This window comes from Schistocerca gregaria, chromosome 9, assembly GCF_023897955.1.
Source record: "Schistocerca gregaria isolate iqSchGreg1 chromosome 9, iqSchGreg1.2, whole genome shotgun sequence".
Lineage (NCBI taxonomy): Eukaryota > Metazoa > Arthropoda > Insecta > Orthoptera > Acrididae > Schistocerca > Schistocerca gregaria.
Genome location: NC_064928.1, coordinates 147,831,196 through 147,849,187, shown reverse-complemented (window position 1 = coordinate 147,849,187; position 17,992 = coordinate 147,831,196). Strand labels below are relative to the sequence as shown.

Genomic DNA, 17,992 nt, shown 5'->3' with positions numbered 1-17,992 from the left:
GCTTTCGAAGTAAGGCGTCGATATGTCTTCGTGAGCAACGGATGAATGGATAGAAAGCCAACAAATGCACAGAAGAGAGACGTGTTTGTCTCATAACTTGAGAATCTGACAAAAAAAACGTCACTTCCCAGGGGACACGTCCCTAGAAATGTACAACACCGCTTTTCTTTTTTTGATTTATGAGTTTTCAGAATGGTTTGATGCGGTGCGGCACGAAACCCTCTCCTGTGCCAATATCTTCATCTCAGAGTAGCACATGCGACCTACGTCCTCAATTATTTGCTGGATATATTCCAATCTCTGTCTTCCTCTACAGCTCCCTCAAGTACCACGAAGGCATTCCCTGGTGTCTAACAGAAGTCCTATCATCCTGTCCGTTCTCCTTGCCACTGTTTTCGATATATTCCTTAACTCTCTGATTCTGAGCAGAACCTCCTCATCTACCTTACCAGTCCATCCAATTTTCAACATTCGTCTGTAGCATCTCAAATGTATCCATCTCTTCTCTTCCGGTTTTCCCACAGTCAGAGTTTCATTACCATACAATGCTGTGCTCCAAATGTACATTTTCAGAAATTTCTTCCTCAAATTAAGGCCTGTGTTTGACACTGGTAGACTTCTCTTTCCAGTTTAAGTTGCTCGTAATTGTAATTTCTAGGTATTTAGTCGAACTGACAGCCCATAGACTTGTGCGATTTATCGTATATGCAAAAGTTATCGGATTTCTTTTAGTACCCATATGGATAACCTCGCACTTTTCTTTGTTTAGTGCCAATTGCCACTTTTCGCACCATTCGGAAATTCTCTCTAGATCATTTTCTAAATAGAATTGATCGTCTGAGGATTTTACTAGACGGTAAATTACAGCGTTATCTGCAAACAATCTAAGGGGGCTCCTCACATTATCACCTAGATCATTTATGTAAATCAGGAACAGCAGAGGGCCTCTGACACTACCTTGCGGAACGCCAGATGTCACTTCTGTTCTACTCGATGATCTGCCGTCCATCACTACTAATTGCGACGTCCCTGAGAAGAAATCACGACCACAGTCACACAACTGAGACGATAGTCCATATGCACGCAATTTGATTAGTAGTCGCTTGTGAGCAACGGTATCAAAAGCCTTCTGGAAATCTAGGTATATGGAATCGATCTGAGATCCCTTGTCAACAGCACTCAGTACTTCATGGGAATAAAGAGCTAGCTGCGTTGCACAAGAACGATATTTTCCGAATCGGTGTTGGTTATATATCAATGTCATTTTCTTCAAGGCGATTCATAATGCTCGAGTACAGTATATGCTGCAAAATCCTACTGCAAACTGAGGTCAGTGATATGGGTCTGTAATTCAGTGCGTTACTCCTATTTCCTTTCTTGAATATTGGTGTGACAAGTGCTACTTTCCAGTCTTTAGGAACAGACCTTTCGTCAAGTGAGTGTTATATTAGCGTAAGTTTGTATAAGTAATGTGTAAGAGCAGATCATCTGAACCATATTCCACCTTTTGTTCCAGTCTGGCAGTAGTTCTGGAGAACGAATAAGTTCCCATTTCATCATGTCCCGTAAGTATTTAATTTGGGAGATCTGTGGTGATGTTGCGACGAGGGGCACGGCGTCTTGCAGCAGGAGGCGTTTCGTCGTACAGAAAAAAAATCACATCAACTTCCCCAAGAACAAATGGCAGCAGCACGGCGTTAACGGTCCTTGCAAATGTAACTGTGAATTGTAACTGTAGTCCACCCCCCACCCTCCACCCACACTCTGAAGACTGGGATGGCAACTGTGCGTCGTGGGCGAATGCACTCCGAAACGGGGCGTTTACCTGTCATATGCCATACACGTCTTCGTCCATTTTGGCGATACGGGCAGAACCTACTCTGATCACCAAAGACCATTCCTCTTTCCAGTCAACTCTTTCACGACACCATTGTAGCCGCGCTTGATGGTGTCATGGTGTAGCCTGACCAGAGAAACGTCTGATCTTAATCCTGCTGCATGCAGACCGTTCCCGTGGTCCCTGATCACACAGGAAGTGCTAAATTTGCCCGGATTTCGTCCCTGCATGATGTCGAGTCGGCCACCGCTGCTTGTATAATGCGTCCATGTTGACATGCGTCCGTAATTTTCGGACGTCCAGGACCTGGTCTATAGGCGTGGGAATGATCCAAAGCAAAGGCCACCGTTAAAAATCAGTGACACACGATCGATACATTGTGCCCAACATGTGTAGCAGTGTCTCGCTACATCCATCAAATTTCCCGCAGGCTCACAATGCAACCTCACTCAGATGGCCGAAGCTGTTCAGCGGGATACATTCTCGTCAGCGTGGCAAGGCTGTACCCTACAATGAATGTTGCAAACACTGTTCATCTTTAAATTCAGTACAGATCCTGCAGACTTAAAACAGAGGGTGCACAAACAAGTCTCCTAAACGTCATCTCATTGCCGATGACGATGACAAAAGGATCACTAACACTACAACCCCGCACTATCCACATATTATACACTGGCACCACTGAACACAGTCCTTCAAGATGATGCATTTCTTTTTGCGGTAGTGCACATTCCGCATGACACAGTAGAGAGTGTGGCGGAGGGCGCATTGTAGCAATATTGTCCATATTCTGTCCTTCGTTACACTGTACATCGAAAGATGTCGATCCCTACACGAAATATCTACGTTGTTCTTCTTGCAAGGAGGTACATTTAAGTTCCCATAACATTTCTGTTAGAGTGTCATATGGTCTAGATCGACCTTTTGCGACCTTAACTGTGCGTTTCTAAATTTGTTCAGTGTCTGTAGTAATATGCATGGTAAGGACTCCAGGATCTTCAACGACCATCTACAATCGGTTGCACTAGCTTCTTGTATGCATAATCCTTTCCCAGAATCCTTATGACAAGTGATGTTTTCCATTTAGCTTCGTGCGGTAGCGTTCTCGCTTCCCACGCCCGGGTTCCCGGGTTCGATTCCCGGCGGGGTCAGGGATTTTCTCTGCCTCGTGATGGCTGGGTGTTGTGTGATGTCATTAGATTAGGTAGGTTTAAGTAGTTCTAAGTTCTAGGGGACTGATGACCTCAGATATTAAGTCCCATAGTGCTCAGAGCCATTTCAACCATTTGAATCCATTTAGCTAGCCTAGTACTACTGACTTCTCCTGATGGTCTCATTCCATATGGCTTAAACATTTACATGATCAAAAATGGTAAGTCATTTTCACTTATTTATCTTTAATAATCTGACTGGAGGGTAGTTAGTTCAACAAAAAAAAAGGTTCAAATGGCTCTGAGCACTATGGGACTTATCATCTGAGGTCATCAGTCCCCTAGAACTTAGAACTACTGAAACCTAACTGACCTGAGGACATACCACACATCCATACCCGAGGCAGGATTCGAACCTGCGACCGTAGCGGTCGCGCGGTTCCAGACTGAAGCGCCTAGGACCGCTCGGCCACTCCGGCCGGCTAGTTTAACAGAATAGATGATATTACAATGATTATATGAACTGATTTAGTTTTCTATATTCAACGATCTGTAATCTAATACAGCATTGATTATATCAATTTGGTTTTAAGGGCTATCTTTAGAGGTGAGGAGAACGCGAGACAGGTGTCTTGTAACAAGGCTCAGCGAAACCATACCAGGTGAGCCGAACGTACGCAGGCTTTCGCAGAACTATAGGAGAGGGAGAACTCACTTCGCCAAGCAGTGTGCTGGAGCAGGAGCTGATGTTGTTGTGGTCTTCAGCCCAGAGACTGGTTTGATGCAGCTCTTGTGTAATCTACTTCATCTCCAAGTACCTACTGCAACCTACATCCTTCTGAATCTCCGTAATGTATTCATCTCTTGGTCTCCCTCTACGATTTTTACCCTCCACGCTGCCCTCCAATGCTAAATTGGTGATCCCTTGATGCCTCAGAACGTGTCCTACCAACCGATCCATTCTTCTAGTCAAATTGTGCCACAAATTCCTCTTCTCCCCCAATTATAATCAGTACCTCCTCATTAGTTGTGTGACTATCCATGTAATCGTCATTAATCTTCTGTAGCACCACATTTCGAAAGTTTCAATTCAATTCTTGCACAAACTATTTATCTTCCATGTTTCACTTCCATAAATGGCTACACTCCAAACAAATACTATAAGAAAAGAATTCCTGACACTTAAATGTATGCTCGATGTTAACAAACTTTTCTTCTTGAGAAACGCTTTCGTTGCCATGGCCAGGCTACAATTTATATCCTATCTACTTCGACCATCATCAGTTATTTTGCTCCACAAATAGCAGAACTCATCTACTACTTTAAGAGTCTTGTTTCCTAACCTAATACCCTTGGCATCACCCTATTTAATTCAACTACTTTCCATTAAACTCGTTTTGCTTTTGTTGATGTTCGTCTTATATTCTCATTTCAAGACACTGTCCATTCAGTTCAACTGCTCTTCCAGGTGCTTTGGTGTCTCTGATAGAATTACAATGCCATCGGCAAACTTCAAAGTTTTTTTTTCTTCTTCGTGGATTTTAGTTTCTACTCAAAATTTTCTTTTGTTTCCTTTACTGCTTGCTCAACATATAAATTGAATAATATCGGGGGTAGGCTGCAACCCTGTCTCACTCCCTTCCCAACTACTCCTTCCCTTCCATGCCCCTCGATTCATATAACTGTCATCTGGTTTCTCTACAAATTGTAATAGCTCCCTGTCTTTTACCCCTGCCCTCTTCAGAATTTGAAAGAGAGTAGTCCAGTGAACATTGTCAAAAGCTTTCTCTAAGTCTACAAATACTAGAATCATAAGTTTGCCTATCCTTCATCGATCTTCTAAGATCGGTTTTAGGGTCAGTATTGCCTCACGTGTTCCAACATTTCTACGGAATCCAAATTGATCTTCCCCGAGGTCGGCCTCTCCCAGTTTTTCCATTCGTCTGTAAAGAATTCGCGTTACTATTTTGCAGCCGTGACTTATTAAACTGATAGATAATTTTCACATCTGCTTTCTTTCGGATTGGAACTGGCATAGGTCATTTAAAAGTAACCTGTTAAATTACATATAGTTGTAAGGATACAAATTAGGTAATGCGTGGTTCGGTTCCTCTTCTGGTATGTACTTTTAACTTGTAAGTAATCTGCATTCAAGAAAGTGTTACAGATTACCTGAACTCCAATATATTTGCTCCTGGAACATTTAAAGAAGACGACAAAGAAATGAAAGACAAGAGGAACGATTACAGCCACGTGCTGAAGCGTCTTAAGAGTGATGGACCAACTGCACGCTTCTTCCTTGCCAATAGTTCGAAATAAGTGCTGAAACATGCAGAGGTAGAAGAGACATGCAATGCACTACGGTGGCAGCTCGAACTAACAAGTGTAAACAATAGGTGTGCATTTGATCAGTGAGCAAGCAATGTTAGGTAGTGGACGTGCGGCCGTAATGTATCATTGTTGTCGCGTCAGAAATAGCAGTGGAGCAATAGCTCAAAATCAGCTGTTCAAGACATTCTGCAGAATGTTTTGAAGAAGAGAAGAGTGCAAGGTGAGTCTGAAAAGTTCGGTGAACGGCTTCAGAAAATAATAGAAATAAGAGAAACAAAATACCTTTACTGACCTTCAAAGTAATCCCCATTAGCTGTAACACACTTCTGACACAAGCTGTAAAGCTGTTGGAAACTGTCAGCAAAGACGTTTTGTGGAATCACCCGAAGCGTCGTGGTAACGCGTTGTCGGATATCCACGTCATTGAAGGTAATGAAAATTGGTGCTGCCACTACGATCCGAAGACCAAGCGACAACAGTCAATTGGACGGTTTTCATCGGCTTCGCTGCCTTCCTCGCGTTGAAATTCGTGATGCTTCGAGCCGTTTCTATCGAGAAAGGGGATCGGCGTCATCTTGAACTTGGATTTTGTCAGGCGACGCTTTCTGGGAGACAAGGAAGACGATGAGCACAGTCCCACTGACTGTCGGTTTGTCTCAGAGCCGTAATGGCAGCACCAGGTCTCATTTTCTGTAAAGATGCGGATAATAAGTAACGCGTGATCTCGGTGCTTCGAACGATTCCAGAAGACGCGTTTACCTACAGTTTGCAATAAGAATGAGATTTTCATTCTGCAGTGGAGTGTGAGCTGATATGAAACTTCGTGGCAGATTAAAACTGCACCGAGACTCAAACTCGAGACGTTTGCCTTTCGCGGGCAAGTGCTGCACCATCTGAGCTACCCAAGCACGACTCACGACCCGTCCCCACAGCTTCAGTTCTGCTAGTACCTCGTCTCCTACCTTCCAGAAGCTCTTCTGCGAACTTTTCAGATGGTAGAGGACTTGCCGGCCAGGGTGGCCGAGCGGTTCTAGGCGCCACAGTCGTGAACCGCGCAACCACTACGGTCGCAGGTTCGAATACTGCCTCGGGCATGGATGTGTGCGATATCCTTAGATTAGTTAGGTATAATTAGTTCTAAGTTCTAGGGGACTGATGACCTTAGAAGTTAAGTCCCATAGTGCTCAGAGCTATTTGAACCATTTTTTTGGTAGAGCACTTGCCCGCGAAAAGCAAAGGTCCCGAGTTCGAGTCTCGGTCCTGCACACAGTTTTAATCTGCCAGGAAGTTTCAGTTTGAATAACCTTACCAGCGACGTCAGAAGTTTGTTGTAGCTGATATTGATCACTCTGAAGGCGGGTAAAGCTACTTCGTTCTTCTGAGACCATTCACCGTACTTTTCAGACGCACCTTGTATGTGCAAAGTTAATTCCACATTGATTGACTCCCGAACAAACTAAACGACGCGTGGACGCCTGCTGCGAGTTGATTAAAATGCACCGCTTGGGCAGTTCTTTTCTGGAGAAATTGAGCACCGATGGTTAAACTTTGTGTTACCATTACGAACCTGCCACAAAACGAGGAAATGCAAAATTCACACGAAAAGCTGACGCTTAGACGACAGAACCGACATTCAAGTCGACGTAACACGCGAGGTGAGCAGAATCCTGAAGGACTTCCCTGACAGTTCACGTAGTTGTGTGCACGTTCTGTACGTTGTCCTCAAGTTCGGGGAAGACTATGTAGTCCCGATAAGCGATGAACAGCAAGGATCGCATCAGACTTCTCCGAATATTTTGTGAACAAACGCTGCCGGCTGTAGCGGCCGAGCGGTTCTAGGTGCTTCAGTCTGGAAACGCGCGAACGCTACTGTCGCAGGTTCGAATGCTGCCTCGGGCAGTGTTATGTCCTTAGGTTAGCTAGGTTTAAGTAGGGGACTGATGATCTCATATGTTAAGTCCCATAGTGCTCAGAGCCATTTGAACCATTTTTGAATGAACGCTAAAGCAGCCAGGTTGCTTAATATATTAATATAATATATTAACCGATCTGTACTGTCTGAATCACAAATATCCACAATGATCGCACACGCTGAAGGTATCTATTTCTTTTATGAGCACTTAGCCGAAGCGTGCTCGTAGTTACTTCTACCTCTGTTAGTGACACTCCATCCAAGACAACATTACTCCTCAGTCCAGCCACAAATTTTGTTTGATGGTTCCTATATTCCTACTTTCCTTAATAAGCTTAGGTTCGGAATAGAGTCAAATGCTTTTCGGAAGTAACGAAACTCTCCGTGAACGTTATTGCCTTTATCCGTGGCTTTAACGGTATCTGTCAAACGCGGGGTAGGAATCCGAACCTGCTTTACAGAGGGAGGTGTTATGGTGCCCTGAGCGGTAAGCCTATGTTACGGGAGACGGAGAAAGTTAATGGGGCAGCGCAGCTGTTAGAGACTCACCGGTATCTTCATGGCGTCTGGAGATGGGGCTGCGTCCACTGAGCACTGGCTGCGGTCCAGTGAGGCGCGCCTGGAGTCCAGGGACCGGTTATATAGCGGCCGGAAGGCCTCCCGCCGTGGTGGGGGCCGAGGGTGCTTCTCACGTCTGCGGCGTCCCCGCGAGATGCGGTGGGGGGGATCAGAGCCGCAGCTTCGGACGCTGCCCGTAGGGCTGTGCGGCGATCCAGCCTGCAGCCGCTAGGTCGCCGTCACAGCGAAGAGCAGCGAGCGACGCGAGGAAAACTCGCACAGACAAGCCGTTCGAATTGTCTAGAAGGGTCGTCGAACTAATGCACATACACTATGGGATCAAAAGTATCCGGACACCCCCAAAAACATACTTTTTCATATTAGGTGCACTGTGCTGCCACCTACTGCCAGGTATTCCACATGAGCGATCTCAGTAATCAGTTTATGGCGGGTCATAGCCCATCGAACATAGGCCTGCGTGAGGTGGAGTGTACACCATTAAGTTAGGTAGTGGTTTTGACTTTGTACATATGTACTGTTGGTGTTTTCCTTTTCTTTGTCCTTTATAAATGTATAGCTACGGCGTACTTTTGATCACTGACAAAGGTCTTCTTAGGCACTTGTGGGTTTTAATGTTGTTCTGAAGAAGGTGTAGTTATCTACGCCGAAACCTGGGTTAACAATTAACACTAGGTGTTTTTTTTTTCGCAATCCAGGCGGGTTTTCAGTTTTTTAATACCTCAGTAATCAATAGACATCGTGAGAGAGCAGAATGGGGCGCTCCGCGGAACTCAAGGACTTTGAACGTGTTCCGGTGACTGGGTGTCACTTCTGTCACACGTCTGTACACGAGATTTCCACACTCCTAAACATCCATAGGTCCTCAGTTTCCGATCTCATAGTGAAGTGGAAACGCGAAGGAACACGTTCAGCACAAAAGCGTTCTGGCCGACTTCTCCTGTTGACTGATATGTGATTGCCGACAATTGGAGAGGGACGTAATGTGTAATAGGCAAAATGGTTGAAATGGCTCTGAGAGTATGGGACTTAACACCTGAGGTCATCTGTCTCCTAGAGCTTAGAACTATTTAAACCTAACTAACCTAAGGACATCACACACATCCATGCCCAAGGGCAGAATTCGAAACATCGACCGTAGCAGGCGCGCGGTTCCGGACTGTAGCGCCTAGAACCGCTCGGCCACCGTGTCCGGAGGATTTCATGGTCGAGCGGCTCCTCAAAAGCTGCACATCACGCCGGTAAATGCCCAACGACGTCTTGCTTGATGTAAGGAGCGTAAACATTGGACAACTTAACAGTGGAAAAACGTGTGGAGTGACGAATCACGGCCGGCCGGTGTGGTCGAACGGTTCTAAGCGCTGCAGTCTGGAATTACGTGACCGCTACGGTCGCAGGTTCAAATCCTGCCTCGGGCATGGGTGTGTGTCATGTCTTAGGTTAGTTAGGTTTTAGTAGTTTTAAGTTCTAGGGGACTGATGACCTCAGATGTTCCATAGTGCTCAGACCCATTTGAACCGTTTGACGAATCACAGTAAACAATGTGGCGATCCTATGCCTGGTGAACGTCATCTGCCAGCGTGTGTTGTGCCAACAGTAAATTTCGAAGGCGGTGGTGTTGTGGTGTTCCCGTGTTTTCCATGATGGGGGCTTGCACCCCTTGTTGTTTTACGTGGCACTATGACAGCACAGGCCTACATGGAAGTTTTAAGCACTTTCTTGCTTCGCACTGTCGAAGAGCAATTCGGGAAAAGTGATTGCATCTTTCAACACGATCGAACACCTGTTCACAATGCACGGCTTGTGGCGGAGTGGTTAAAAGCAGGCAGGTTTTATGTTGGTAGCGCCACGTAGTGCTCTGTATGAAAATCGCTGACTGCGCTGTATGCAATCTGTGGCTGGTTGGACTCATTGTTGAAATATTCGCTTGTGTAGTGTTGGATGTGAACAGCGCGTAGCGTTGGACAATTGGAGGTCAGCCGCCAGCAGTGGTGGATGTGGGGAGAGAAATTCCAGAGTTTTGAGAGGACGATCTGGACGTGTGTCCATCAGAAAAAGGAAATTTGTTTAATTGGATGTCACAAAATTATATATACGCTATTAAGGTAAATACATTGTTTGTTCTCTAGCAAAATCTTTCATTTGCTAACTACGCCTACCGTTAAGTAGTGCCTTCAATAGAATCTTTTATTCAGTTGGCAGTATTGGCGGTCGCTGTATTGCAGTAGTTCGGGTAACGAAGATTTTTGTGAGATAAGTGACTCATGGAAGGTATAGGTTACTGTTAGTCAGGGCCATTCTTTTGTAGGGATTATTGAAAGTCAGATTGCGTTGCGCTAAAAATATTGTGTGTCAGTTTGGTGATGACCAGAATAAGTAAAGACAGCACTGTCTTGAGTACGTTGTGTATTACTCAGCTGTTTCTGTATCAAATAACGTAAGAGTTTTTCTAGCACAGTCATTCTTAATTTTCGAAGGAGACGTTTCATGGTTACACCACAATGACATCCCTGCAATGCACTGGGATGCACAGAGTCGTGACCTGAATCCTACAGAACACCTTTGGGATATTTTGGAACGCCGATTTCATGCCAGGCAGCACCGACCGACATCGATACCTCTCCTCAGTGCAGCACTCCGTGAAGAATGGGCTGCCATTCCATTCCCCAAGAAACCTTCCAGCACCTGTCATCAAGGCTAAGGATGGGCCAATACCATATTGAATTCCAGTAATACCGATGGAGGGAGCCGCGAACATGTAAGTCACTTTCAGCCAGGTGTCCGGATACTGTTGATCACATAGTGTACTAACAAATTGGTCGTTATAGGATGATCCATAAAGACTGTCGTGAATGATGGACTTGTCTAAAAGTAGCCAGCAACGCCAGAAGACTGCAGTGAAGTGGAGGAAACGTGCGGATCGATGTTTGGTACAGACACTGGCTGTTGATCATCGACGTACATAAATGTAACGCCCTGCACAGGGACGGACCGAACGACTCATTACTGTTAGATTACACTGTGGGGATTAATCACATGGAGCGACTCCGATACGACACGGGTAGTGAACACCCTAGTCGGTTAGAGCTAACCCTGTGCGTTACATATGCATCATCCACCTACTTAACGATGTCATAGCTTCTTACGCCCATTTATGTTGATTGCTCCCGGACAATTTCTTGGCGGCTACACCCTGTGTCTACTTCATCAGCTCCTCACTGCGCAAGAACCCCAGCATACTGGATCAAAGATTACGTACCTCTCATCCTACCGTAAACGAAAGAGAAAGTCTGACTTATATAGTATCCTAGCTGTGCCCGACCACAAATCCACAAACGTCTTCTCTGTTGCCGCCACCTACCTCAAAGGAGCAAGCTGCTCTGCATTCTGCCCACAATTTGCTGCTGCTTTTAAGAGGAGGCTGAAACATCCTCCAGTCGCTCTCAGAATGTTTCCCCTGAAATTAACAAATGTGGCCGGTTTTTCTGCTCTGTCAACAAGGTAAAGCCAAAGCGCTTACCTGCCCTCAGTTCCGCTTCTTTATCTCTTTGTTCCCCAGTCAGCCATTTTGCTGCAACTTCGTTTGTCGTTGTAAACAAGTTCCTCCTCCTCTCCTCCTTTTACCCCGCCTCTCGTGTCCATTGCTTTTACCTCTGAAATATGGACCTGCCTGTCATTTGTCTTTATTCCTACATTTTCTCAGAGGAATATAAAACCAGATTTTTTTCTGCTCTATTGATGTAATATCCAAATACTGATTTCTATTGTACATGTACGTTACAGCAATGAATGAAATTCATACTAATATCAAATCTGCAAAACCGTCGAATCTGTCTCTTAGTTTGTTTGAACACGGCAATCTTTCACGCGGTTTTCACAGGTAGGTTGACAATAGCTCCACGCACGATACAAGCTTTACCTCATGAAAATCGGATCATTGAAAAAAATATGTCGTAATTGAAAGTCTTAGGTATGCCAATATTATAAATGTGATTGTAACTTTGTTTGTTACGATTTCATGACCAAGCTGCCGAACCGATTTAGAGGAAACCTGGTATGAAGATACCTTGAACGCTAAGGACGAACATAGTGTATGGTCGAAGATATTTACTGATTTGAGAAACAAGACGAGAATTGGGGTAAATAATTACGTTTTGAAAAAGCAATTTACTCTTTGACTTTTGATATCTATCATATTTGTGAAAGTTGTTTTACAGTCTGATATGTGCTGTGTGATATGATTCAAAGGTATGAATACAATGCTTATACAATTTTCTGTTTGTTTAATCCGTAGTTGCACACTATTTGTTGCATAATGTACAAGTTATATAGCTACTTCAATAGCAAGATGCTTAGAAGTACGCCCCTGCCCGTCCCCATGTGTGAGAACTGCTCGGCAGCAAAGCTGCACCTACCCATACATCGTGTTTTGGGACAGCTTGTGAGGAGTAAAGTGGGGCGAACATCACGAGCTATGCTTGCCCTGCAGGAAGACGCGCGAGCCAGCCGCTGTGGCCGAGCGGTTCTGCGCACTTCAGTCCGTAACTGCGCTGGTGCTACGGTCGCAGGTTCGACTCCTGCCTCGAGCATGGATCTACATCTACATTTATACTCCGCAAGCCACCCAACGGTGTGTGGCGGAGGGCACTTTACGTGCCAATGTCATTACCTCCCTTTCCTGTTCCAGTCGCGTATGGTTCGCGGGAAGGACGACTGCCAGAAAGCCTCTGTGCGCGCTCGAATCTCTCTAATTTCACATTCGTGATCTCCTCGGGAGGTATAAGTAGGGGGAAGCAATATATTAGATACCTCATCCAGAAACGCACCCTCTTGAAACCTGGACAGCAAGCTACACCGCGATGCAGAGAGCCTCTCTTGCAGATTCTGCCACTTGAGTTTGCTATCACGGTTACCAAATAACCCTGTGACAAAACGCGTCCCTTTTCTTTGGATCTTCTCTATCTCCTCTTAACCCGACCCGGTATGGATCCCACACTGATGAGCAATACTCAAGTATAGGTCGAACGAGTGTTTTGTAAGCCACCTCCTTTGCTGATGGACTACATTTTCTAAGGACTCTCCCAATGAATCTCAAGCTGTTATCCACCTTACCAACAATTAATTTTATATGATCATTCCACTTCAAATCGTTCCGTACGCATACTCCAGGATATTTTACAGAAGTAGCTGCTACCAGTGTTTGATCCGCTATCATATAATAATACAACAAAGGATCCTTCTTTCTATGTATTCGCAATACATTACATTTGTCTATGTTCAGGGTCAGTTGCCAGTCCCTGCACCAAGTGCCTATCCGCTGCAGATCTTCCTGCATTTCGCTGCAATTTTCTAATGTTGCAACTTCTATGTATACTACAGTATCATCCGCGAAAAGCCGCATGGAACTTCTGACACCATCTGCTAGATCATTTATATATATTGTGAAAAGCAATGGTCCCATAACACTCCACTGTGGTACGCCAGAGGTTACTTTAACGTCTGTAGACGTCTCTCCATTGATAACAACATGCTGTGTTCTGTTTGTTAACAACTCTTCAATCCAGCCACACAGCTGGTCTGATATTCCGTAGGCTCTTACTTTGTTTATCAGGCGACAGTGCGGAACTGTATCGAACGACTTCCGGAAATCAAGGAAATTTCATCTACCTGGGAGCCTGTATCTAATATTTTATGGATCTCATGAACAAATAAAGTGAGCTGGGTCTGACTCGATTGCTGTTTCCTGAATCCATGTTGATTCCTACAGAGTAGATTCTGGGATTCCAGAAAAGACATGATACGCGAGCAAAAAACATGTGTGTGATGTCCTTGGGTTAGTTAGGTTTAAGTGGGCATGGACATGTGTGATGTCCTTAGGTTAGTTAGGTTTAAATACACTCCTGGAAATTGAAATAAGAACACCGTGAATTCATTGTCACAGCAAGGGGAAACTTTATTGACACATTCCTGGGGTCAGATACATCACATGATCACACTGATAGAACCACAGGCACATAGACACAGGCAACAGAGCATGCACAATGTCGGCACTAGTACAGTGTATATCCACCTTTCGCAGCAATGCAGGCTGCTATTCTCCCATGGAGACGATCGTAGAGATGCTGGATGTAGTCCTGTGGAACGGCTTGCCATGCCATTTCCACCTGGCGCCTCAGTTGGACCAGCGTTTGTGCTGGACGTGCAGACCGCGTGAAACGACGCTTCATCCAGTCCCAAAGATGCTCAATGGGGGACAGATCCGGAGATCTTGCTGGCCAGGGTAGTTGACTTACACCTTCTAGAGCACGTTGGGTGGCACGGGATACATGCGGACGTGCATTGTCCTGTTGGAACAGCAAGTTCCCCTGCCGGTCTAGGAATGGTAGAACGATGGGTTCGATGACGGTTTGGATGTACCGTGCACTATTCAGTGTCCCCTCGACGATCACCAGAGGTGTACGGCCAGTTTAGGAGATCGCTCCCCACACCATGATGCCGGGTGTTGGCCCTGTGTGCCTCGGTCGTATGCAGTTCTGATTGTGGTGCTCACCTGCACGGCGCCAAACACGCATACGACCATCATTGGCACCAAGGCAGAAGCGACTCTCATCGCTGAAGACGACACGTCTCCATTCGTCCCTCCATTCACGCCTGTCGCGACACCACTGGAGGCGGGCTGCACGATGTTGGGGCGTGAACGGAAGACGGCCTAACGGTGTGCGGGACCGTAGCCCAGCTTCATGGAGACGGTTGCGAATGGTCCACGCCGAAACCCCAAGAGCAACAGTGTCCCTAATTTGCTGGGAAGTGGCGGTGCGGTGGATCCTACGGTCTTGGCGTGCATCCGTGCGTCGCTGCGGTCCGGTCCCAGGTCGACGGGCACGTGCACCTTCCGCCGACCACTGGCGACAACATCGATGTACTGTGGAGACCTCACGCCCCACTTGTTGAGCAATTCGGCGTTACGTCCACCCGGCCTCCCGCATGCCCACTATACGCCCTCGCTCAAAGTCCGTCAACTGCACGTACGGTTCACGTCCACGCTGTCGCGGCATGCTACCAGTGTTAAGACTGCGATGGAGCTCCGTATGCCACGGCAAACTGGCTGACACTGACGGACGGTGCACAAATGCTGCGCAGCTAGCGCCATTCGACGGCCAACACCGCGGTTCCTGGTGTGTCCGCTGTGCCGTGCGTGTGATCATTGCTTGTAGAGCCCTCTCGCATTGTCCGGAGCAAGTATGGTGGGTCTGACACACCGGTGTCAATGTGTTCTTTTTTCCATTTCCATTAGTGTATTTCTAAGTTTAGGGGACTGATGACCTCATACGTTCAGTCCTATAGTGCTTAAAGCCATTTGAACCATTTGCAGACACGGGAGGGCCTGATGTTGTAGCACATACAATAGTTTCCCTACTCAGCATCACTAATCATAAGAAAACTACTGATGTGCTAATGAAGATGCAGGCAATAGCTAGTAAAAAATATGTGGAATACCTGAACAGATGTAAGAGAGGGCCTGTTCGCCATTATCTTGCCATAGTAAATAAATAAAGTGCAGCTATACATAAAAGTATTGCTCATCAGACTGGAACCTCTGCCAGGTAGGAATAATAGAAAAGATACACGAGATGCAAAGAATATCGGCACATTTGGTCACGATTACTCACCGATAGATCGTAGCGGGGGTGCTCAACAAAATGCAGTGGCAAACGCTATAAGAGAGGTGTTGTACACTTACTGCTGAAATTCCGAGAGAATACGTTGCAGGAACAGTCGTGAAACATATTACTCCATCCGACACACCTCTTCTGGACGCAGAGCGAGAGCAGACATTTAGGGGGCAAGACGTGTGAAGTTCATAGCGTCGCACAAAATCAGTGTCTTTATAAATGACGTTTTCTTTTCTTGTTTTGGTACTCTTTGTGCAATAATGAAAGTCGGATGACAACTTGACCTGTAGATTAGTATCGTTCACGTGCCATCTTAAAGCAGCCACGTTTTCCGTGTTTCGTTCAAATGGATAACCTGTAATACCGTGAACGACGTCTAATTCAGTCTAATTCATCTCGTCACATGTACATCACGAGCGTTAGTCGCACACTATTAATTATGACCTCGTGAAACGTAACCTGCGACCAAGAAACTTGGTTATGGTACCATCCCAGGTTGACTGTCGATGAAAATAATTTCCCTGGTATTCTGGAGCTGCCTGCCACGCAACAGCTTCTTAGTCCAAGGAAAGAGGAAGAAGTCATTGGCTACCGTATCAGGAGAAACCGATAGCTGAGGGAAAATTTGGCAGCCTAAAGAAGCGGAATGTTTGACATAGGCCCTGCAGAATGAACTGATGTAGTGGAGCAAAAACACCCCCTTAGACACATTTCCGCGATTTTCGGCTTCACCGGCCCTCGTAAGGATGTTTCGGTAGTATGTTCCTGGAAGGCTGACCCCTTGCGAGCATAATCTGTTAGCATCATACCATTGTTATCTGAGTCATCAGTCTTCTAAATGCTTTCATGCAGCCTCCCGCTAACACTTCTCCTGTACCAATCCCTCCATCCCAGAGTAGCTGCTTGCACACAACGTGCTCAATTACTTGTTGGATATGTTCCAGTCTGTGTCTTTACCTACAGTCATTGGCTACCATGTCAGGAGTATACGAAAGCTGAGGGAAGTTATTACCCGATGTCAACCTCACTTCGGTCGCGAAATTGAAACCACAGTGACCATCAAAAATATTTTATTGGCTAGAGTTAGTTAAGCCTTCTAGTTGCTTCTCTACATATTCGTCACTCCGGCTTAGAAATTTTTTAGCGTGCTAGCAGATTTCCAAAACCCTCGCCGTAGAAGAAAGCAGCCTATCATTTCCACCAATTCCCTTCGCTGGTCTGCAGCTCTCTGTTTGCGCTAAACTACTGTTCTCACAGTCTTCGGTTCACGTGAGCGAGGAGATGAAAACCAGATGGAGCCAAGTCCGGGCTGTGTGGTGGGTGGTCAAACACTTCCCATCATAAACACAGCAGCAGCGTCGTTGGTGCACGTGCAGTTGTGTGGCCGCTCATCATGAAGAAGGAACTGCATGAAGGTTATGTGGGCTGCATGAATTGAGGCGAAACCGGTCAGCAGGATTCTGCACTTTGCGGGAGACACTACTCTCTAGACATCTATTAAGAACTCACTGTGCAGTCAGAACACAAAATGCAATGTGACGCAGTAGAAGGGCATACTAGAGACACTGCCCAACACACCTGCACAAAGCTTCACTAGATTTTCATTGTGGTTTTAATTTCGCGACCGATCGATGGTTGAAATATAAATAGCTCTTTTATCATCCTGCCTCTTCTTCATGTCATTATTTTTCCTTCTCGCCGATTCTGCGAAGGCTCTCATTTCTTTTCAGTCCACAAAATTTTCAACAACCTTCTATGGCACCAACCTCTCCGCTTCCGGTTTTCCCACATCCCATGATTCACTTCTATACACTGCGGTGGTCCAAAGATACATTCTGAGAAATTTATTTCTCTTATTAACGCTCTTGTTTGATTCCAGTAGCCTTCTGGCCCACTAGCACTTTAATTGATTAATAGTTCCCCCACTCCCATTCTCCTGTTGTAGGTCTACACCTTGGTTGATTGATTGATTGATTGATTGATTGATTTTAACAGGAGAGCTAAAACAGCTTAGGTCTAACCCGCCACTGCCCGCACCCAAACTAAGTTTATCGTGCTGTAACACTCCCTGTATATCTAGTAAAGCCAACCAGTGCCCTTAAATAGTGAAAGGAGTGCCTCTACCAGTTTTTTGTTAGAAACAATTTCTTCAGGTCTAGTTGTCCCAAACATTCTGTATCCTTTACTCTCCAATGTCATGCATTCAAAGATTAGGTGTGATGCAGTTTCTTCCCCTCATCACAAATCCTACGATTAGGGTCTTCTTCCATTATACCCATTGTGTGTAGGTGTTTTTCGACGTTCCCATGGCCAGCCATCAGTCCAGTCATGAGTTTGATTTCTTTCCTGTTCAATCTCAGGATTACTGAGCTTCTTTTACAACATTGGGTATCATTACCTTACCATGTTTTTTTATGGACTTTGGTCCAATATCCTACGTGCTGTTTCCTAAGCCAGTTCCATAATTTGATCATAGCCTTGATGACTGTCAAGACAGGTTTCGGTCCAATAA

The 17,992-nt window shown here is 45.6% G+C and overlaps 1 protein-coding gene across 1 annotated transcript in view; it reads right to left on the bottom strand.

The window, feature by feature from the left end:
- The window catches only part of LOC126291970 (ras-interacting protein RIP3-like), a 54,069-nt gene extending 46,214 nt beyond the window's left edge, over window positions 1-7,855 (bottom strand). The window contains exon 1 of the mRNA XM_049985723.1: window positions 7,781-7,855. Coding sequence (XP_049841680.1) covers window positions 7,781-7,792 — 12 coding nt within the window. The 5' untranslated portion in view covers window positions 7,793-7,855. The remainder of the gene's footprint in view (window positions 1-7,780) is intronic.
- Between the last annotated feature and the right edge of the window lie 10,137 nt (window positions 7,856-17,992).